The sequence below is a fragment of the Eubalaena glacialis genome, chromosome 1 (genome assembly GCF_028564815.1).
Source record: "Eubalaena glacialis isolate mEubGla1 chromosome 1, mEubGla1.1.hap2.+ XY, whole genome shotgun sequence".
Classification (NCBI taxonomy): Eukaryota; Metazoa; Chordata; class Mammalia; order Artiodactyla; family Balaenidae; genus Eubalaena; species Eubalaena glacialis.
The window spans coordinates 192,289,877-192,314,539 of record NC_083716.1 but is presented as its reverse complement, the minus strand read 5'-3'; the positions used below and the strand labels follow the sequence as shown (position 1 = coordinate 192,314,539).

The window sequence follows — 24,663 nt, the reverse complement described above, 5'->3', positions numbered from 1 at the left end:
TAGCCTTCTTGTGGATTTGCATATTTGGGGATGTCTATTCACATCTGCAAACAGAGATAGTTTTACTTCTTTCTCTCCCACTTGGATGCCTTTTATGTCTTTTTATTGTCTAATTGCTCTGGTAAAAAAAAGTTCTATTACGATGTTGAATAGTAGTGATGAAACAGGGCACTAAAAATCTCCCAACAAAGAAAAATCCAGGACCAGATGGCTTCAGTAGTGAATTATACTGAACACTTAAATGAGAATTAACACCAGTATTTCTCAAACTTTTCCAAAAATGGAAGAGGAAGGAACATTTCCTAACCTGTACTATGAGGCCAGCATTACCCTGACACCAAAGCCATGTAAGGACGTCACAAGAAAAGAAAATTAAATACCAGTATTTTTTATGAATATAAATGCAAAAATTCTCAACAAAAAACTAGCACACTGAATTTAATAGCATATTAAAAGGATTAGACATCATGACTCAATGGGATTTATCCCAGAATGCAAGGAAGGTTCAACATGAGAAAACTAACCAATATGATGCACTGTGTTATGGTTTGAATTGTGCCCCCTCCAAATTCATATATTGATTTTCTAACCTCTCTACCAAATAAAGTCACTTTATTTGGAAATAGGGTCATTGAGGATGTAATTATTTGTTGAGATGAAGTTGTAGTGGAGTATGGTGGGACCCTAATTCAATATGACTGTTATTGTAGAAGGAACATCATGTAAAAACCCAGACATACACAGGGAAAATCCAATGTGAAGACTGGAGTTATACTGCCCAAAGCCAAGGAACTACCAAAAGCTAGAAGACAGGCTTAGAACAGATTCTGTTCTAGTGCTTTCAGAGGAAGGATGGCCCTGCAAACTCTGATCTCAGAATTCTAGCTTCTAGAACTGTGAGACATTTCTGTCGTTTAACCCATTCAGTTTGTGGTGCTTTGTAACAGTAGCCCTAAGTAACTAATTGGGACTACATTAGTAGATTGAAGAAGAAAAGTGACATGATCATCTCAATGAACAGAGAAAAGGCATTTGACAAGATCCACCATTCCTTCATGATAAAAACATTCAGAAAACTAGGAATAGAAGGGAACTTCCTCAACATGATAAAAGGGATTTATTAAAAACCCACAGCTAATAACATCATACCCAATGGTGAAAAGTGAAAAGTTTCCTATTTTTTGGTCAATCTAGCTAAAAGTTTGTAAATTTTCATTTTTTCAAAAACACAAACGTATGGCTTCATAGATTCTATTGTTTTTCTAGTGCATATTTTATTTTTCTTCATTCTAATCTTTATTATTTCATTTTCTCTGCTAGCTTTGGGTTTATTTTGCTCCTCTTTCTAGTTCCTCAAGGTGTGAAGTTAAGGTTATTGACTTGAGATCTTTCTTCTTTTTTTAATGTAGATGTTTACAGTTATAAATTTCCCTCTGAGCGCTGCCTTTGCTGCATCCCATAAGTTTTGTTATGTTGCATCATTATTTTAATTTATTTTTAAGTATTTTCTAAACTCTTGAGATTTCTTCTTTGACCCATTGGTTAAGAGTATGTCATTTAATTTCCACATATTTGTGAATTTTCCAGTGTTCCTTATTGATATCTAGCATTACTCCATTGTGGTCAGAAAAGATACTTTGTTTGACTCAGTCTTTTAGAATTTATTGTGATTTGTTTTGTGGCCTAATATGGTCTATTCTGAAGAATATTCTGTGTGCCCTTGTGGATTCTCTTTCTGGGTGGAGTGCTCTATATGTCTGTTAGGTCTAATCAATTTACAGTTTTATTTTAGTCTTCTATAATACTTATTGATATTCTATATAGAAGTTCTATTCATTATTGGAAGTGGTATACTGAAAAACTGTTTCTCCTTTGAATTCTGTCATTATTTGCTTTATTTATTTTGGGGGCTCTGCTGTTTGGTGCAGATATGTTTATAATTGTTTTATTAATGAATAGACCCTTTTATCAATATATAATGCCATTTTTTGTCTCGTAACATTGACATAGTCTATTTTGTCTGATATTAATATAGCGCCCCAGGCCTCTTTTGGTTACTATTGGCATGGAGTATCTTTTTCCATCCTTTAAATCTATTTGTTTCTTTGGATCTAAAATGCATCTCCTGTAGGCAGTATATAGTTGTATTTTTTTTTTTTTATTCTATATGCCTCTGCCTTTTGATTAGAGAATTTATTCCATTTACATGTAAAGTAATTACAGATAGGGAAGGATTTTTCCATTTAACTATTTTCTGTGTGCTTACAGCTATTTTTGTCCTTCACTTTCTTCATCATTGCCTTCTTTTGTGTGTTGTTGCTTTTTTTGTGGTGAACCATTTGACTATCTTTTTATTTTCTGTATATTTTTAGATGTTTTATTAACATCTAAAATGTTAATAAAATAACATTATTTTATTACCATACCATGGAGAGAATACATTTACAAATTTATAACATAATTTGAATTGATGTCACATAACTTTAATGGCATGGAAAATCGCTTTTCTTATACAGCTTTATCTCTTTTCCCCTGTACTTATTGTATGTAGAATACAATAAGTATTGTAAAAAATATATACATGATGTGGCCAATACCATTGAATTATAATTTTAATGTATTTGTCTTTTAAATCCTATAGGAAAATATGGAGTTACAAACCAAAAATTAATAACATTGTCTTTTATATTTGCCTATGTATTTACCTTTACCAGAGAACTTTACTTTTTCACAAAGCTTTGAGTTACTGTCTAGCATCTTTTCATTTCAATCTGAAGGATTATTTTTATAAATCCTTGTAGGGCAGGTCTAGTGATAACACACTCCCTCAGCTTTTACCTAGGAATGTCTTAATTTCTCCCTATTTTAAGGACGGTTTTGTTTGACACAGAATTCTTAGTTGATAGTTTTTTTCTTTCAGGTCATCCTATTGTCTTCTGCCACACATAGTTTGATGAGAAATTACCTGTTAATCTTATTGAGGTTCCTTGTAAATGAATGTGAGGTGTCACTTCTCTCACTGTTTTCATGATAGCTTGTCTTTTGACAGGTTGATTATAATGTTTCTTGGTGTGAGTCTATCCAATTTTGAAACTTAGGTTTGTAGATTCATGAGTTTCGATAAATTTGGGATGTTTTGGCCATTATTTCTTCACATATTCTTTCTGTCCTTTTTCTCTTTTCCTTCTGGGATTCACATAATGCATATTTTGGTCTGCTGGACAGTATCACATAGGTCCTTATCTCATATATGTTCTTTAGGCTCTGTTTATTTTCATTTTTTTTTCTGCTTCTCAGACTAAATAATTTCAATTTTTCTATCTTCAAGTTCACTTATTATTTCTTCTGTGTGTTTAAATCTTCTGTTGAATCCCTCTAGTGAATTTTCTATTTCAGTTATTGTACTTTTCATCTCCAGAATCTGTGTGGTTCCAATTTTTACAAGTTATTTATTATTATTATGATAAGAATACATAACAAAATTTACCCTTTTAACCATTTTTAAGTGTGTAATTCAGTACCATTAAGTACATTTACAATGTTCTGCAAACATTACCTCTATCCATTTCCAGAACTTTTTCATCATCCCCCAAAGAAACTCTGTACCCATTAATCAATAACTTCCCAATCCACACTCTCTCCAGTTCCTGTTAACATCTATTCGACTTTTCTCTGTGAATTTTCCAGTTCTGTGTAGCTCAGATAAGTGAAATCATGTATTAACCTTTTTTGTGTCTGGTTTATTTCACTTAGCGTAATGTTTTCAAGGTTCATCCATGTTGTAGTGTATATCAGAATTTTATTCCTTTTTAAGGCTGAATAATATTTTATTGTACATTTATACTATATCTTGTTTATCCATTCACCTATTGATGAACATTTGGGTTGTTTCCACCTTTGGCTATTGTGAATAGTGCTGCTATGAATATTGGTGTACAAGTATCTGAATCCCTGCTTTCAGTTCTTTTGGGTATATACCTAGAAGTGGAATTAATGAAATATGTAGCAATTCTATGCTTAACTTCTTGAGGGACTGTCAAAATTTTCCATGGTGGCTGTTTGGTTCCCTTTTATAATTTCTACTTCTTTATTGATATTCTCATTTAGTTCACATATTTTTTTCCTGATTTCCTTCAGTCTATGTCTATGTTTTCCTTTGGCTTTTTGAGGATATTTAATATAATTGTTCTATGGTCTTTGTATAATTACTCCAAAGTCTGGACTCCCTCAGGGAGGGTTTCTTAATGTTTATTTTGTTCCTCTAAAGGGGCTATATTTTCCTGTTTCTTTGTATTCCTTGTGGGGTTTTTTGGGTTGTTTTTGTTGTTGAAAACTGGACATTTGCATATTATAATGTGGTAACTTGGAAATCAGATCTCCCTCTTTTCCGTCTTTTTTGTTTTTTTTATGTTTTTGATTTTTGAAGGCTATAGTAGCCCATTTGTTTAGTGACTTCCCCAAACTATATTTTCAGAGGATGTGTTCCTCATCTTCTGTGGTCACTGAAGTCTCTGTTCCTTGTGTTAAGCTAGAGGTTTCATAGAGATTCCCTTGAACACCAGGAGCTAAAAAACATACACACCCTCGTCTGTGAAGATTGGATCTATGAAGGGAACTGCTTCGAATACTTAGGTAGGCTTACACTGAGCCTAAGGATTGGTTTGAGGTGAAAATTTAGGGTGTTTCATATCTTTTCTGAGCATGAGTTTTGTTCTGGGCATGTCCATGGCTTTCTAAATTCCTCTCATGGGTGCTTTTGAATGCCTTAATTTCTTAATGAAACTCCCTAACTTTTGTTCCAGGGCTTTTGGCATCTGTTTCATGTTTCCATCACATTTTTTTCCCCTAAGCATCTGTGAGTTGTTAATTTGGCTTGCAGTTTTTTTGAGCTATGCCTACTGCTTTTCTGGTCTGAGTTCCCAGTTAAGCTGAACAGGGACAAGTGCTTTTCTACATTTCAGGCAGCTCCCAGTTTGTAACAGACAAACACAATAATTTTCCAATGAAGTCTGCTCTGCTTCCTTCAAAAGCAGGGACCAAGGACTTACACAAGGAATGCAAGTTTCTTTCTTTAAGACTGCTACTGTGCTGGGGAGGGGGTGGGGCAAGGGCAAGTAAAAACATCATAAATCTTTGCTACCATTTGAAAGTTACCTTTTTCTTGATTCAATGTTTGATTAGTTACTATAAACCTTTAACTGTTTTCCAGAGTTCTGAAAAGTTGGGTTTGACAGTTTTTGCTTGTCAGTGTTTCTGTGGGGGGATGGGAACTTCGAGGTGTATACTCCATTTTGCTGCAGTCTAGACTAATGGTGAGGTTTTCACAAATGTGACTACCACGTGTTCTGAAAATATGTCTGGATCCATTTTGATTGGCTATTTCTAAGGTAATAAACAATTTTTACTGGAAATTCAACCTCACATTAAGTCTTGATCTAACTTTCTTTTTCCAACTTTCTTTTTCTAACTCAAGGTATATTTTAGCAGAATGCTCATGTGCCTTCTCAGCAATGTATTCAATAACCAAATTACTAAAAAGATGAACATTTGAACCTTATGTATTAATTTTTTGTAATAAAATTTGAAACTTCCCTAGTAAAATTCATTGCTTTTGTTTGTTTGGCCTCACTGCACGGATTGTGGGATTTTAGTTCCCTGACCAGGGATTGAACCCAGGCCCTCAGCAATGAAAGCTCCAAGTCCTAACCACTGGACTGCCAGGGAACTCCCAAAGTTCATTGTTTTTAGAAATATATGTGCCTTTAATATCAAACTCAGTTAGTTTATGGGTCCCAAATTTTCATAGTACATGAGTCAGGAAACTACCACCCATGGGGTAAACCTGGCCTGCCATCTATTTTTGACAAGCCTGCAAAGTAAGAATGGTTTTATAAGTTTTTAATCACTGGAAAAAAATGATGTTTTGGGGTATAAAAATGTAAAAAAACCTCAAATTTTACTTTTCATAAATATTCATTGAATTCCAGTCACATTCACTTGTTCATATATTGTCTATGGTTGCTTTTGTGCTAGCAAGGCATAATGAAATAGTTTTGACAGAGACCATTATGCCCTGCAAAAGTATGATGTTTACTATCTAGCCCTTCACATAAAAGGTTTGCCAGCCTCTGTACAACAGAAACAGAGTCAACAACCTGAGAACTCATTCCCATGCCTTATGGATTAAGAGGTATTCTTCAGAATCAAAGGTTCGTTACTTATAGAAATTTAAGCTACTACAGATTTTATCAGGTAATATGCATTTTTTCCCACTAAGTTATCTAAACAGTCACAAAGTTTCATTTAACACATGACATATAACAGAAGCTTTTCGGGATTAAGGTTTTTCCTAGAACTTAAATTTATCAATAATTTAAACCACTTTTTCCATAATTTTGACAGCTTCAAGAATTCTGAACTTTATGCTTCTTCCTCAAGTTGGAGAAAATTGGAAATCTCCTTTATCATTAGAAACCTTCTATCAGAGAGTACATTAACTCTTATATGTTAAATCTTTAATTAGAGACGTATGTGAACCAGAATGCCTTAAAATCAGAATGCATTTCAGCTGCTAAAGATTTGCTTATTTCCTTATCAACTTTTGAAAACATGGATGAGAACTTTGATAAAAAATTTTACACTAAAATCTTCTGTTATGTTAAAAGGCAACCTAAAAGTATGTGATTTCTGAAGCTGGGGAGCATCAGTGGTTTGTTTGGATGACATCTGTAAGGATACTTTCAATACCACTGTCAATTTATGCACACTGGAAGAATTAGTTCTCCTGAAAATTGTTTTGATCTGGACCGCCAGTCATTTCTCATCAACTATCATTTTTGAAAAGGTCTACATCTATAGGGTACATCATTTTGTATGATCTTTGAGATCAAATAATTTATAAGAGATTATTATAAATAGACTACATTACTAACTGAGTAGCTTCATCATCACTGGAATGTAAAAATTCTTTATAATTACATTTTTTCCCTCTGGAGCTATCTGTCATAACCTCACTGACTAACTTTATTAAAGGAAATCCAATTTTGTAAAACAAAATTTTCTCAGATATTTCTGCTTTAGCGCTGGCTACTGTCAAGAAGATTATAGATAAAAGGTACCACATTCTCTAAAAATGTATGAGTCAGCATTAGGGTAGATAGTGGTGATGACTGAAATTCTTTACTGTTTGGTCCACCTTTTTCATCTTTTAAACAAGACTTTTAGAATCCAGAGGCAAACATGCTGAACGAAGTTGGATCCATGTCACAAAGTACTAAGTTAACTGATTTTGAAAAAATAGATAGCACTAGCTATCCATCTTGTTAAGTTTTCCTCAGTGCTTTTTATGTTCTTACAAATAGAATCTTTATATCTATATTCATATAAGGTATCTATATAAAGGATTTAATAACTTTATTGACCAACAATTTGTGTATTGATGGTATTTTATCCACAGAAGGTACCGTGTCAGAAAAGGGTTTTTTAGTCATGGGGTCATTTTATGTATATATAATATTTTATGCACAATAATTCTTTACTTCTTGACGGTGCTTTATCCATAGTTGGATCTTTTTGGGAGGTGTTTTATAAACTGATGAAATTTTATCTGCAGGTGGTATACTTTTATTTGAACATTCAAATGCATCTTTTATAGTGAACCAATCATTTTCATAGCTGTGTCATAGAATTAAGCTTGAGTTTCATCTCAGTTTGCTAACTATTCTAGTGAACATACCCTCTAAAAATTTAACAGGAAAAATTCAAGTTCATTTCCTGATGGGTAATGAGGGCTGACTGGTTTACTAGGTACACTTTCTGTCTCTTTATCTTCATGGCATGTATGTATTGAATAATACTAGCACTCAGCATCTTCTTATACCAAAATGCTTATCAAAAGCATTATCAAAACTTTCTCTCACCCAGGTCTCTAATATACTTCTCTTGCTTTTAATATTTTGCTCAGCATTACAAGAATCATCTTACAGGACACTATGTTATGTTTTAAAAAACATTTTATTTTCTAAGGGAAGTAAGCATAGTTACATCAGGTATAGAAACTTCAGTGCTTGTCCTGGTGAGGTGGTGAGGAAGATTTGGAAATATTGGTGTTAGTTCGAGAAAACACCTTTGACAGAGCTGAAGATACCTTTGCCAGCATTTTAGATCCTTGTTTAGGAATACTAGGCTTGGGAGTTTCTGTGGACAAAGCAAAAAAAGTAGTATAGATATTTATTAGACATTCTAGTTGAGGCAGCCATACTATACAATTGATGATTTAGAATTCAAAAACTGACATTTATAGAATAATTTATGGGATTAAAAAAGAAAGATTCTTTTGATTCTTCCAACACTCCTGTGAAGGAAACAGGAAAAATATCTCCATTTTTGTATATGAATCTTGGCGAGGTCAGAAACCTTGCCTAAGGTCACATGAGGAGTGGCCAAGCTTGGACAGGGAACAGCTTTCTGACTCTCATGGCATTATTATATGCTGCACTCTGATACTTCGTTAATCAGGTGTACAAAGAATACCTTTCTTTTTCTAGCAGAAACACCTCTGAAAAAGTCTGATGAGCTAAACTCACATGGGAAAGTAACTTTCAACGCTATACAGTGAGGGTGTCTATTTCAGAGTGCTCACTTGAAAACAGAAGTGCATTAAAACTGCTATAATTTCTCACCACTTTGGGTAAATTTTTAGTTGACTAACTTCAAGTGGTTTTTTTTTTTGTCATGTGACAGAAGACTGTATAGATAATAAAAATTTCCATTTGGATTCATTTTTCTATACCACTTCTTCAGGGCATGGACTCTCAGAATATCATATTATAATTTAACAAAATGAATATTTTACATGTAAAGACAAGTAAATATGTACTTTTCTGAAACTTTATGATAGGATGTGATAGGACATGAAAACACACATGATAGTAAAAGCCCATCTTTTCTTAATTCCAGTACATGCCGAAGTTCGTGACTATACCTCTTGCAGTTACCTAGATTTGTCTTTTCTAGCAAGGTAATCTTCTATTGTTAAAGCTAAGATAGCCAACAGCAGATTTAAAACTAAGAAAGCCAACAGAATAAAGAATAAAAATGTATGTTTAGGTTTTTACTGTGCTATAAAAAGGAAAAAGCCCAAATCTGCAGCAGACAAGACAAAAGCATGAATGAAAGAGAAAGATGTATATTCTGAAAAGGCAAGATAAAAATTTTACTAACACGACTGAGGCATTGATACAAGGCTTCTGAAATTCTCATTGGAGAGGTAAGAGTTAATGTTCTGAAAACTTGGTGGCCTTGTTAAAAATGCAGATTCCTGGGCATCATTACTCCAAGATGCTAACTTAGCCAGCTAGAGAGGGTCCATTGTACTCACATGCAGTTCCCCCCAACCCTTGTGCCCCTGAGGCACACACAGACTGCCCTGAGGGACCAGGCTTGTTGCTACAATGGGTGCTCTCTCTCAGCAGTGAGGACTGCCTGATGCTGATCAAAGACACCCTCTACTCAAGGCTCTGTTGTGACCTAAAGGGGAAGGAAATCCAAAAAAGGAGGGGATATATGTATATGTATAACTGATTCGCTTTGCTGTGCAGCAGAAACTAACACAACATTGTAAAGCAACTATACTGCAATTAAAAAAAAAAAGAAAAAAAAAAAAAAGTATTCTGGGTGGTTCCAGTATAAAGCAGTTCCTAGAAACACAATGAAGACACTGCCCAAATCCACATTCACTATTAGATGACTGGTGGGTTGCTGGTGTCCTATGTTAATAGCATCATCCCCAGAGAGAATAGTGAACCCTTGTGTTTATCAGTTAATAGCTCTTTTCACAGTAAAACTTTAAGCTATCTTTGTCATTGAGGACATAATTCTGGGATGCAGTGGTAACTATATGGAACCACAATGTAGAGGGAAGAAAGAATGTTGGGTCAGAGTCAGAAGATATGTTTTTGAGCCCTAAAAGCTTTCCATTTGTTGGCTGTATAACCTCAGACAGTTATTTACCTCCATTTTCTCATTTGTAAATTAGGGCTCTAAGACTTGCAGAGGGAATATAATACAGTGTAGGAGATATGAACAAGTTTGGTTTGGTCCATAAACTGTTTTGCATTACTTGATAAAACCTGAAAGTCAGGAATTTTCACATAGAACTTCCATTTCCAGTTTCTTCTGAAAAATGCTAGGACCTGAATTAGAAGGCCTGGCAACAATCCAGCATGCCAATGACTGGACCTGAGTAACAGCTCCCTTCTTTAAATGGGGCATGCCATCTCCAGTGGACCACAGACCCCTGCTCAAAATACTGCTCTTGTTTGTTACCTACCTAGCTCCTGTGAACATTTGATTATGTGACCTGTGGTCATGTTGAATGAGCTTAGGCTTTGAAGTCGGGCAGATCTGTATTTGAATCCCAGCTCTGCAGCTTACTAGCTTGGGGTGACCTTGAGTAACCTACTCTCACTTTCTCTTTAGTAAAATAAAGATAGCTGATACCTATTCAACGTTAGTTCCGTTATCTATTACTCCTTTGGTTTAAGAATTGCATAGTAAACTACAAATGGAAATAATATCTTACTATTTATATTTTTATATATAGCAATCTCATATTGATAATACATGTCAATACTGCAAGGGAGAAGCTACCCATTCTAGGAGTAATGTTAAAAGGATAGTATATTTTGTACCTGAAATGACTTCTTTCGAGGAATTCACACTACCAAGAATATTCTTGTTTCCTTCAAATATGGTGATAAACTGCCAAGACAAAACAAAGTATTGACTGGACCTTTTGTTGGATACTACACACTAGAGATACCTAGAAATCCTCAAGAGATGTAGCATAATCATTACAGCATTTTATATAATTTCTGTGTTCTGCAGTCACAAATAATTATTCTCTGACACTTAGACTCCTACTTTTTGCCAATTATGATGGCTAGGATTGACCCTTATCATAGATATGGGCCTTGGCTACCAAATGATGATTAAAGGTTCAGGCATGTTAAAAGTGACAAAAAATGTCAGCTCTGTCTCTCCCCCTTCCCCTTTTGGATGAATTGGAGTGAGAAGTAAGTTATAAATTCTTTTCTGATAATAGAGATAAGAGAAGGACAATGGATGTTTACTATATAAGCCCAATTTCCTTTTATGGAAATTTTAGCGATTTTGGAATCTAGAGAAGTAAAGTGGGTGTGTGGAGCTAGGGCAGGGAACATGGCTCAGGTACTGGTTTTACTCTGTAGGTCTTTATCATATATTTGAATGCAAAGGGAGCAATTTTCCCAGAAAGGCATAAAATAGCCTGGGACAGGTACCTGGGCTTCACTGTAACTATTCTATAATGCTAGCAATTTAAAAAGTAAAAAAGTCAATGAAGTAAGGCTAAATACATGTAACATAAAATGTACTGTATATAGATTATGTAAAGACTACCAGATATTAATGAGTTTTACCACAATTCCTCCAAAAGGACTTGAGGTAGTTTATGTACTGAAATATTTTGAACAGGATGCCTAAAGAATAAAATGGAGCAGAGACTACCTAAAGAATTTATTCTCAGCATTGGCTTCACAGTAGAGTTATCTGTGGAAAATTTTTTAAAAATATGAATACCTGGGTCCCATACCACCACTGGAATTGAAATCCTTGAGGGTGGGGCAGATATTGATATTAAAAAAAAAATCATGGCTCTAATTTGTGAGAATTAGAGTTGATAATCCCTAATCTATAAGTAGGGAGCAGATGCTCCCTACTTATGAGATGAGAAATATACTTAAGTTCTGCTAAGAACTTCTAGCGGTGCATTAGATTCAGGAGTATTTGCTATTACTTCGTGGAACATTGTTAAAATCACTTAAGGTTTTTGTCTGAAAATTTCAAAATCTTGGCTATGTTGGAGTTGGCATCTCTTGTCCTTTCCCTTGAAAGTGGTAGACATTGTCTTAGTTCTTTGTATGTTAAGTAATATTGGATTGTATCCTGAGCATTTTAAACAATTTATGTGATTCTAAGAACTGTTAAAATCCTTTGTAGAAGGTTGATTTTTTTAAAGTATGTAATTAACCCATTAAGTTTCAGACCACACATCCTACTCTGCCTTCTATGGCTGTGGTTCCAGTGTAAGTTCAGTTTTCAAAGTCTCGGTGGTATTTTTTAGTGCATACCACTATTAAGACTGTAGTTCAAGTTCTCATAGCCTTTTGTCTATAGAACTTCAGGTCAGTTCCTGGCATGCACATCTCAGGAGACAATTTATAAACAGATTTGGAGGGATTCCTTTTTTGATATCCCTCCTCTCTTTGATTCCTTTTAGTGTCTCTGACTCTCAGTAGTCTCCTTTTCTGGTTCTATGCTTAGAATGCTGTGTGCTTCTAGCCTTCCTGTGTGCTGTCTAACACATCCCATGACTGTATCCATGTCTGGGGTAAATTAACAAGAGAAAGCAGAGAAAAAAGTAGCACGTTTCCCCCTAATGTTCTTCAGGTTACTGGAGTCTTTTTCCTAATTCCTCTGGTCAGAAGGATTTTCTTTCAGTCTTAAGTGCCTCACAGCCTTTGCTGCCATTGTTGTGTAGCTTCATGGCTGAAACTTACTTTGTGGCAGGGGCAGAAGAGGGGTAAAAAGTGGGCTTCCCTATTTTCCATTTCATAGGAACTTCTTCCTAATTCTGGTAAGAGAGCAGTGGATTCTCTTGGAGCTTTCTTATTTTATCCATTCCCTCTATATAATTACAGGATTTGAACTGCCCTGGGTCTATGCTAGGAGATGTGAGAGGAAAAAACCCAGGAAACTCATAATGGTATTATTTTTTGAGTTTTGATTTCCCTCCTCAAACTCCTGATATTATTTACTTTTCAGAACCCTCAGTAGTTGTCCAAAGTTTTTAGTTTTAATCAGTGAGAGATACAGGTGGAATGTGCTTACTCCACCTTACTCAGAACTGGACTGAATAACAACTTAAGTTATAGTTTTACCACGGAAAAAGCAGTAAGCAAGGAAAAGTGAAGAACCAAAAGGGTCCAGATTAGCCTGCAATTCACTTTGGCACAAGGAATGGCCCGTCATCAGACTAGAGATTCACTGTCTCCCCTTTAGTGCCATATGATTTTACTTGGAAAATATGGCCTAAGTGCAGCCTGAGGTTGTCAAATAGATGTTTATGTTCAAAAATGAAGATTAGGTTGAGTGAGGAACTAACCCAGCATCTTTAGATATGTGGCAAAAGTTATCTTAAGTATGAGTTGTAAGATATGGCTCTGAAAATTACTCTGATAATGAGAAGTGACTGGATAATGGATGGACTGTAATGTCATGGGGTTGGGGAGATTTGCTTAAAAATGGGATTAAATTGAGCCAAGAAACAAACAAAACAGAAGAGGATTTGTAGCTTGAGCACTCATTGGAAGCTTTCTAAAAAGATTTAGCAAAGAGGACACTTTCTGAGTTTACACTGGAGAACAGCTGGGCCTTTTGGAAAACTGCCTTTAGACAGTCAGTCCTTTGGAATACAGAGAAATAGATGGAATCAGCAATTATTTCTTATAAACTGCTGTCTTCCATTTTTGCTTTTATTTCCTCCCTGCCTCCACCAAGTCCCTCACTTGGGTCTACCTGCCCTAGGCAGGGCCAAGTGACTCACTCCCTCTAGGATTTCCTCCAGAGACTGCAGTAACAGAGTTAAGGAATGGAATTGCAATTAGGTGCTAGGGAGGAACAGTGGCTTATCCTGTGCACTTAAGCAAGGAATGATAACTTAACCCTAAGGTGACAATTAATGGATTTCTTGGGTACCACCGACAAGTCTCAGCCAGGAGGAGAGATCTGAGCATGAAGAAATTGCAAATAGGGGAATGCTTCCTGATGCCTCTCAAATAGCACCACGTAGTCCCTGGTTTGACCTTGAAAATTGGGCTGTGTTCACCTGGACTCCATGTATTCTAATTAGAGGATATTGAAAAGTATTTACCTTAACATTGTTTGAATTTTCTGGCCTTCGTTCCTGAGAACTTGCTGTAGAGGGGGGGAAAAATAGTATTTTTTCTGAGGCATAAATAGTGCTGACACAAATCTGATCTTATTTTTTTCGCCAAAAAGTCATAGAATTTAGGCTGATAGAAGAAATTATTATTATTTTTAGTGTACAGACAATGTGAACAAAACTGAAATAGGTGAGATCTCTAGAATTCTGTGGCATATCTTAGCCCTTCTTTTAGAAATTATGAAAGATGAAGTGTGATGTAGTAGGAAAGGCAGATTCTGTAACTTAGTAGGTATACATCTATGCATGGCCACTCAATCCCTACGGCCCTATTTATTTTACATGTAAAATGAGAAGTTACCCTGTAGGTGATTCCTAAGGGCCTTTCTAGCTTTAACACTTGATTCTACATAGCTAATTAAAAGCAGATAATTGGAACAAAGAGGAAGGTGCTAGTCTTATGAAATACTCTGAGTGAAAATCAGGAGAATTTTGAGGCAATACCAAGAAGAAACCTTGTGGAGTTGCACAGAACTAAAAGTTACCTAAATTTCAGGGGAGGTCAAGACACCAGTAGAAGAATTCAACCCAAGGAGGTAGAAATGGTACTGTGAGATAAGTTTCATAAAGACCCCAGCTAACGTGTTAGGGAGTCAGAAAACCCAAGTTTGAGTCTTGGCTTCACTACTTAGAGCTGTGTGAATGTTGGCAAATTTAATCTAACTTCTCTCCCAGTTTCCTCCTATGTAGAATGTAAATAAGACTATCTTCCTGCCTGTCTCTAAAGAGGACTCGAGATATCTCATACGTAAAAAGTATGCATTTTATAGACATGCGATCATCAAGAGTCAACACATGTGATTACTCTCTGAATTACCCTTTGGGTCAATGTAGGTTCTGGAAAAAAAAAGTAAAACCTCAACTCAAATATGATAAGAGCTGATTATCTGACTTATCTGAGAAAATTGGTAAAATTTCATTGTTGGTTGATAATATTTCTAAAGTGTCTGACTCTATATCGCATATAGCTGAACTGACTTTTGCTTTTAAATGACTGAGGACATTTGGGTTTACTACCAGGACTATTATTCCAAACACCAGTTTTTATGTTTCCAGGTTAGATGGCTATCAACTTTCCAGGATATACTAGGAATTTGTTTTGATGAAGAGTCACAGAAAAATTCCTGCTAATTCAGGATCTAACATACTCAGATTTGAGATTTTCTCCCATATTCTATATAAGACTATAAACTAAAATTAGGAATGTATGTGTTCAACCCTAAGCTTGTCACTGAACTCCAGACTGAAATATCCTATTGCTTATGTGACACCTCAACTTAAATATCGAATATCTAATACCTTAACATAACCAAAACAGAATTCTTGTGCACCCTCCTTCGATTCCCATAGTCTCTCCTATTTTACTAACTGCCTCCTCCTACTGTATGCCTGTTTTAGGCTCTTGGGAATATAGCTGTGATCTTCATGGAGCTTACATTCTAGAGGGAGGTAGTGAAAAAAACAATTAATTAAAACATACAGTCTGGCATATAGTAATAAATGCTAAGGAGAAAAATAGCAAAGAAGTGGAATATGTAGTGCCATCTTGAGAATGAGGTTACAATTTCAAAGAGTGTGGTCAAAGAAGATGTCACAGAGAAGGTGACATTGGAGCAAAGTTCTGAAGGTGAGGAATGAGCAATGTAGATACAGAGGGAAGAGCACTACATGAGGATCAGCAAGTGCAAAGACCCTGAATTCCTGGAATATTTGAGGAACAGCAAGAAGGTCAGTGAGGCCTGAGCAGGGTGAGCCAGAAAGAGAAACAGAGGAGGAGGTTAGAGAGGTAATAGGGGTTTGGAGTGATGTCCAGATGATGTAAGGGTTTGCAAGCCATTGTAAGTTCTTTGGCTTTTGTCCCAGATGAGATGGGAAATACTTATACCTGGAATTATCTTTGATGCCCTGCCTCAAGTTACAATGTAAATTCTTTGAGATCAAGGACTTTGTCAGTTTTGTTCACACATGGGATTTTAGAACACAAAGGAGGTGCTCAGTAAAATCTTTGAATGAATGAATGAATGAATAAACGATTGAACTGGACAGCTGCAATATTACTGAAGGATATAAGAATTAAGCTGGATCATTGCAACAAAGTTGGAAAAAACAAAACACTGAATTTAGGGTCAGGAGCATTGGGATCTAGACTGTGTTCTGGCTCTGACTCAAAGTAATCTTGGACATTTTCTCACCTTGAGCTTGAGTTTCCTCATGTAAACAATGAGGGGCGTTATAGTAAGTGATTTCTGTCTAACTCTAGCAGCCTAGGATTCCGTAATACAGGAATCATACAGTGATTATTTTGACCCCTGGTTATGGTACATTTATAGAATTTTGGCATGCTTACTGTTACTCTATGAATCCCATCTTAATAAAAATGATTTCCACTTCCAAGTTGAGAGAATATGTTTCTTAAGTAACAACCTGAGTGAGTTGTATGTTTGAAATAACCAGGGTAAACCTGTGGTTCAAATTTCAAGGCCACTTTATAGTAAACATGACACTCAACCTCTTGGACATGCTACCATTGTTAGAACCACATTAATCATCTGAGGTTTCAACAGAGTGCCAAACAGTCCTCACACAAATGTTCTAAGCAGTCAGTACAATTATAGATTAAAAAAACAACAGGGGCTTCCCTGGTGGCACAGTGGTTGAGAATCTGCCTGCCAATGCAGGGGACACGGGTTCGAGCCCTGGTCTGGGAAGATCCCACATGCCGCGGAGCAACTGGGCCCGTGAGCCACAGCTACTGAGCCTGCGCGTCTGGAGCCTGTGCTCCACAACAAGAGAGGCCGCGATAGTGAGAGGCCCGCGCACCGTGATGAAGAGTGGCCCCCACTTGCCACAACTAGAGAAAGCCCGCGCAAAAAAAAAAACAAAAAAACAAAAAAAACCCAACAACAACAAAGTGAGGTCCATACTAGCCATATTTAAATGTAAGCAAATAAATTTAGCTTTAAAAGCCTTTTTGGGGGTACATTTTGATAGGGTTAAGCACAAATGAAGGATAACTTCTCAAAGAAATTGTTAAATCCTAGTATCATGGGTTCTGGTTCAGCTAGAAACTATCATATGATATACCCTGATTTTGTGACTATTTCTCACAGGAGCATGGTAAATATAAATTCATATTATCATACCATATTCTTGACCAAAATCATTAATAAGACAAACTAGCTGACTTATTTTAACACCTGTGTGATGTAGTACTGGATCATTTCTAAAAGTAGATAAGCTCATAGGGAAAAAAAAAAGTATCAACTTCAGGTTTGATAACTAAAAAAACTGATCAAAGCAGTAGAGTGTCCTTTTGAATACTTTCTACTTTAAATCAAGAAATACAAAAATCCAACCTTCCATCATTTTAGTACTTTTATCTGCCATACAATCTTCAGTCTCACTAAAACAAAAGAAAAAAAATATTTAATTTTTTTGTGTATTTAATGAATCAAGAAATTACTGGTTAAGTAAAAGAACAATTTGTCAGTCATTCTTCATATGGAAGTAAACCTGGAAGAGTGTATCACTGAGTTTCCAAATTGAATGCAAATTATTTCTAAATTGACTCTTTTCTCCCAACTTTTAAAATTTTGGTTAAATACACATAACATAAAATTTACCATCTTAACCATTTTTAAGTGTACAGTTCTGTGCTTGAGTACATTCACATTATTGTGCAACCATCACCACCATTCATCTATAGAACTTTTTCATTTTCCCCAATTGAAACTCTGTACTGCTAAATACTAACACCGCATATTCCTCTCTCTCCATCCCCTGGAACCAGTCTTCTACCTTCTGCTTCTGTGATTTGACTACTTAGGTATCTCATATAAGTGGAATCATGTAATATTTGTCATTTTGAGACTGACTTATTCACTTAGCATAATGTCTTCAAGGTGACATATAGCATGTGTCAGGACGTCCTTCCTTTCTAAAACTGAATAATATTCTACTGAATGTATGTACCATATTTTGTTTTTCCATTCATCCATCAATGGACTCTTGTGCTGCTTCCATGATTTGGCTATTGTGAATAATGATGCTATGAATATGAGTGTAAAAATATCTGCTTGAGTCCCCGTTTTCAATTCTTTGGGGTATATACCCAGAAGTAGAATTGCTGGATCATATGGTTACTCTATATATTTAACTTTTTAGAGAAACTCTCACACTGTTTTCCATAGTGACTGCACCATTTTAAATTCCCAGCAGCATTGTACAAGGGTTCCAGTTTCTTCACATTCTTGCCAACGTGTTATTTTCTGAAAAATTTTTTGATACTAGCTATCCTAATGGGTGTGCAATAGCATCTCATTATGGTTTTGACTTGCATTTCCCTAATGATTAGTGATGTTGAGGATCTTTTCGCGTGCTTATTGCCCATTTGTACATCCTCTTTGTAGAAGTATCTATTCAAGTCCCTTGCCCAATTTTTAATCAGGTTGTTTGGTTTTTTGCTCTTGTTGAGTTATAGGAGTTCTTTATATGTTCTGGATAGTAATCCCTTATCAGACATATGACTTGCAAATATTTTCTCCCATTCTATGTGCTGACTTTTCACTCTGTCCTTTGAAGCACAAAAGTTTTTAATTTTGGTAAAGTCAAACTTATCTAATTTTTCTTTTACCGCTTGTGCTTTTAGTATCATATCCAAGAAACTATTGTCAAATCCAGTGTCATGGGGCTTTCCCCCTATGTTTTCTTATAAGAGTTCTATAGTTTTATGTAGGTCTTTGATCCATTTTGAATTAGTTTTTATACAGAGTATAAGGTAAGGGTCTAACTTCATTTTTGTTTGTGTGTGGTTATCTAGTTTTCCCAACATTGTTTGTTGAAAAGACTGTTTTTTCTCCATTGGATGGTCTTGGCATGCTTATCAAAAATTATTTGACCATATATTAAGGATTTGTTTCTGGGCTCTTTATTCTATTCCATTGGTCTACATATCTGTCTTCATGTCAGCACCACACTGTTTTGATTACCATAGCTCTGTAGTAAGTTTTGAAATTAGGAAGTCCAAGTATGTTCTTCCTTTTCAAGATTGTTTTGGCTGTTAGGAGTCCTTTGAGATACTATATAAATTCTAGAATGAATTTTTTCTTTTCCTGCAGAAAAAGGTCATTAAGTATTTTTATAAGGATTCATTTAATCTGTAGAATCCTTTGGGTAATATTGAAATCTTAATGGACTATTTCCATTAATCTGTGTCTCCTTTAATTTCCTTTAGGTATGTTTTGTAGTTTTCGGTGTACAAATCTTTTGCCGCTTGGTAAGTCTATTCCTAAATATTTTATTCTGTTTGATACTAGTGCGGATTGAATTTTTCTTAACTTCGTTTTTGGATTGTTCATTGTTAGTGTATAGAAATGCAGTTGTCTTCTTCTGTGTTGATTCTATATCCTTTTCATTTTGTTTATGATTTCCTTTGCTGTGCAAAAGCTTTTGAGTTTAATTAGGTCCCATTTGTTTACTTTTGTTTTTATTTCCATTACTCTGGGAGATGGATCGAAAAAGATATTGCTGCAATTTATGTCAGAGAGTGTTCTGCCTATGTTTTCCTCTAAGAGTTTTATAGTGTCCAGTCTCACATTTAGGTCTTTAATCCATTTTCAGTTTATTTTTGTGTATGGTGTAAAAGAGTGTTCTAATTTCATTTTTTTTTTTTTTTACATGTAGCTGTCCAGTTTACCCAGCACCACTTATTGAAGAGGCTGTCTTTTTGCCATTGTATATTCTTGTTTCCTTTGTCATAGATTAGGTGACCACAGGTGTGTGGGTTTATCTCTGGGCTTTCTATCCTGTTCCATTCATCTATATTTCTGTTTTTGTGCCAGTATCATACTGTCTTGATTACTGTAGCTTTGTAGTATAGTCTGAAGTGAGGGAGCCTGATTCCTCCAGCTCCCTTTTACTCTCTCAAGTTGCTTTGGTTATCCGGGGTCTTTTGTGTCTCCATACAGATTTTTTTGTTCTAGTTCTGTGAATAATGCCATTGGTAATTTGATAGGGATTGCATTGAATCTGTAGATTGCCTTAGGTAGTATAGTCATTTTGAGAATATTGATTCTTCCAATCCAAGAACCTGGTATATCTTCTGTTTGTGTCATCTTTGATTTCTTTCATCAGTGTTGTATAGTTTTTGGAGTACAGGTCTTTTGTCTCCTTAGGTAGGTTTATTCCTAGGTATTTTATTCTTTTTCCTGCAATGGTAAATGGGATTGTTTCTTTAATTTCTTATTCTGATCTTTCGTTGTTAGTGTATAGAAATGCAAGATATTTCTGTGTATTAATTTTGTAACCTGCAACTTTAGCAAATTCATTGACGAGCTCTAGTAGTTTTCTGGTAGTGTCTTTAGGATTTTCTAGGTATAATATGTCATCTGCAAACAGTGACAGTTTAACTTCTTCTTTTCCAATTTGAATTCCTTTTATTTCTTTTTCTTCTCTGATTGTCATAGCTAGGACTTCCAAAACTATGTTGAATAAAAGTGCAAGACTGGACATCCTTGTCTTGCTCCTGATCTTAGAGAAAATGTTTTCAGCTTTTCACCACTGAGTATGATGTTAGCTGTAGGTTTGTCATATATGGCCTTTATTATATTGAGGTATGTAATCCCTCATTTCCTCCACTACTGCCTTCCTTTGTGTCAGTTGAGGTTTTGCAGAGATGCATTTTGATTACCTTTTTATTTCCTTTCATTTATATTCTATAGATATTTTCTTTGTTACCACACAGATTCCATATAATGTCCTAAAGTTATGACAGTCTATCTTAAATTGATACCAATTTAACCTCAACTTCATACAAAGACTCTACTCCTTTATAGATCAACCCCCATCCCTTTGTTATTACTGTCCCAAATTATGGCTTTATATATTCCATGCCCATCAGCATAAATTTATAATTATTTTTTATGCATTTGTTCTTTAAATCCTGTAGAAAATAAAAGTGGAATTACGAACTAAAATTATTATAATACTGGTTTTTATATTTGTCCCTGTGTTTACCTTTACTAGAGAGTTTTATATTTTCATATGGTTTTAAGTTACTGTCTAGCATCTTTTACTTTCAATTTGAAGAACTTCTTTTAGCATTTCTTGCAGTCATGTCTAGTGGTAATGAACTTTCTCAGCTTTTTGTTTTATTTTTTGTCTTAGAACGTTCTGATTTCTCATTTTTGAAGGGTATTTTTGCTGGTTATAGAGTTCTCACTTGATAGTTTTCTTTCTTTTAGCCCTTTAAGCATATAATCTACTGCCTTCCATCCTGCAAGATTTCTTCTGAAAATTTTACTGATAATTTTATGGAGCTCTCTTGTACAAGTCATTTCTGTCTTGTCACTTTCAAGGTTCTCTTTTTGTCTTTGGCTTTTGATGACTGTGATTATAAGATGTCTCAGGTAGTCTCTGTGTGCTTATGCTACTTAGAATTCATTGAACTTATTGTATTTGTATATTCATGCTTTTTCAAATTTGAGGAGGTTTTAGCCATTATTTCCTCAAATAATCGCCCTGCCCCTTTCTCTCTCTCTTCTCTGGAACTCACCATGGTGTGTATATGTATATATATATACTTACATATGTATATATCACTGCTTGATGGTGTCCATTAAGTGCCACAGAATCTGTTCACTCTTTTTTCAGTCTTTTCTTTTTGCTGCTCAGACTCAAAAATTTCAAATGACTTGTGTTCAAGTTCACTGATTCTTTCTTCCACTTGATTGAGTCTGCTCTTGAACCCATCTAGTGAATTTCTGAGCTCCAGAATTTCTGTTATTTCTGTCTGGTTCCTTTTTAGTTTCTATCTCTTTGTTTTTATTTATATGTATTTTATTCATATACTTTTCCCCTGATTTCCTTTAGTTCTTTGTGTTTTTCTGTAGCTTTTGAACATATTTAAGACAGTTATTTTAAAATCTTTGTCATGTATGTCTAATTCGTGTGCTTCTCCATGGACATTTTCTGGGAATTTATTTGGTTTCTTAAAATGTGCCCTAATTTCATTAATATGCATTGTGATCTTATGTCGAAATTTGAGCATTTAAAGAAATAGCTACCTCTTCCAGTTTTTGGAGATTGTTGTAGAAGCCCTTCACTAATTAGTAGGACTCTGAGCCTTGGGAACAGTCTGAGGTAAAGCCTTCAGATCTTACTTTTGTTCTGGGTATATGTCCTTCTGGGCCTACGTATGTACTTTTTTTTTTCCTTCTTCCATTTTCCTGACCTGCTTTTAAATGTTTTATTTCCTAAGAGTCTCATCATGTTTCTTCTCAGGGCCTTAGCTATCCTATTGTTTTCCCCTGCCTGTAATCTCTTTCCCTCAGGTGTTTGTGCATCTGCAGTCCCTTGTGATTTTCATGCACCATGGCATCCATCTACTGACTTCTGTGGCTTCTAGGCTTAGACCCAAACAATGCCAGCATTCCCAATTTGAGCTCCTATTCAGGTGAGACAGAAAACATTCCCTCAGGCAGCCCACAGATAGGCCCAAACATTACAAACAAGTTCCAATCTGCTCTTTCCACCTCAAGAGAGAAAACTGAGAATTGGGCCATTTCTTCCCAACTGTGCCACATCATGTTGCAGAAGGGGGTTGGGCAAAAACAAGTAAAAGTGTGTGGAATTTCCTGCCACTTTGAATGTGGCTTTTCTTTGATTGGGCATTCCCTTGGTTGCTGCAGTTATCTGACTGGTTTCCAGAGCTCCTATAAAGTTGTTTTAGCAGTCTGTAGTTGTTTATTTTTTGTTCCTAGAAGAAAATAAGGGTGTGCAGTTTCTTGGTCTGCTATCTTGCTCTAAATTGTCTTTTATTTGGTATTATCTGTGCCCTCTGTCTTCACTGATATAAACAATAGAGAGGTACCTGCATTACTAATTTTGTATGTTAATATAATCATTACGCAGGAAAAAAGAGGCAATGATTGGCCAGGAAAATATGTCCCAAAATAGTGTCAGTGTCAAAAAGAAACAATTCCATCATGCTGAGTGGGAAAAAATTATAACCAGGTAGATTTTTCTCCTATTTATACCTATTGCTTCTCCCACAATAGAAATGCTACCTCTTTTAGGTTATGAATATTCTTATAAACTTAAGAATAATTTTAGACAAGTTCTAACTGTTTTAGATAGTTATTGTTTTAGATATAGTTATTAATTAGATTTCAAGTCTACAGTGTACTTTTTCTCTCTGTCCTCTATAAATGCCATATAGTTCAGACTTTGCTCCTATAGTCATCCGAACTTGGGTTGCCTTCTCCTCATGTAAATGCTGTCCATCTTTACAGGCCCACATCAAACTCCATTGCTTTCTAGAATTCATCCCTGAATGCTTCAGCTTACACTGCTCCCTCTCTTATTTGGATTCTTCTTAGAGGCAGTTATACACACTGGAACATTTAGTTACTTAGAGTTGAGCAGGAACCCTCTGGGCTGAAAGGCACTGGGTCACAATAGAATCTGCACTATCTTCCAGGTAAGAAAAACAAAAAACAAAAACAAAACACACTAGCAAATTCTTCATCCAAGACACTGCTATACTAGGAAGAACATAGAGGCCAGGTAACTAGAAATGCGGAATCAGATAGAAAGGAGAGGGTTTAGGGAATGTCCACAGTAGGGAGCCAAGGGAGAAAAGGATAAGGAGTGAGGGAAGGTCTAGGGCTGAATATTTGCCCAATCGTAGTTTTACCAGAGACCTCATTCTTCCCATAAGCATTAGTTTCATCTCATATTTCTATTTTTATATTGCTTTAATCTCATGTACCCAGCAGATGAAATCAGATCTTCTTGGTTGTATGATGATGAACTCATAATTCTGTGTATGAAGTAATGTGTCGGCTCAGTAATAAGGTTTCTTTCTTCTTTCTGGAAAAGTGCAAACCATATGTTACATAAAGTAGTGTTTGATATGCACTTTCTCATACACTTGGCATATTCTGCCCTCTAATCTACACTATTATTAGAAGAAGTTTCAGAGATTACATTAAAAATGGATGAACACTGTAATTCTAATTAAAATGTCTCTTTCCGATATAATTCTTTGGAAATGGCTAGTAAAGATGATCTATATTATAATATTGAAGTCTGAATAAACATTAAAGATTAACCTAGCACAAACTTTGAAGAATATAGTTTTCCATTTCTGTACTTTACAAATATTTTAATGAAAACTTAGTTCAAAAAGAAAAAGAACAGAGATATAATTCTGGTCAGTTCAGAAGCTTGTCAAGTCAGTTATCTTAACCGTACTCTGATCTGTTTGTTGGGAAGTCATGTGTGATTTTATGGCTATAACTTTCGTAAGAATACCTTGACTGTTATGTCTACTAGAATCTTGAAAAAACAGACTACTATTATTCGGATTATTGTATATGAACAATAATCCATTATATGAAATCCATTTTGACTTTTGGTATTGTTATAACAATTCTTTAGTTATCTATGAAGCCAGCATTTCTGAGTATGAGGCTCAAGAAAACTATTCTGCAGACTGCATTTGGTCATGTAATCACACATAGATTCCCAACAAATAGGTCAGAGTATGTGTTAAGATGATTTACCTGGGAAACTTCTGAATTGAAGAGCTGTATCTCTGTTCTTTTTCTCTGGTTCAT

At 35.3% G+C, this 24,663-nt stretch overlaps 1 protein-coding gene across 1 annotated transcript in view; it reads right to left on the bottom strand.

Moving 5' to 3' along the window:
- Nucleotides 1-8,059: 8,059 nt before the first annotated feature.
- FSIP2 (fibrous sheath interacting protein 2) overlaps nucleotides 8,060-24,663 on the bottom strand; it is a 121,612-nt gene continuing 105,008 nt past the window's right edge. Inside the window, exons 20-24 of the mRNA XM_061203006.1 lie at nucleotides 23,814-23,914; nucleotides 17,401-17,447; nucleotides 13,973-14,016; nucleotides 10,692-10,761; nucleotides 8,060-8,196 (exon numbers count right to left, since the gene is read on the bottom strand). Coding sequence (XP_061058989.1) covers nucleotides 8,060-8,196; nucleotides 10,692-10,761; nucleotides 13,973-14,016; nucleotides 17,401-17,447; nucleotides 23,814-23,914 — 399 coding nt within the window. The remainder of the gene's footprint in view (nucleotides 8,197-10,691; nucleotides 10,762-13,972; nucleotides 14,017-17,400; nucleotides 17,448-23,813; nucleotides 23,915-24,663) is intronic.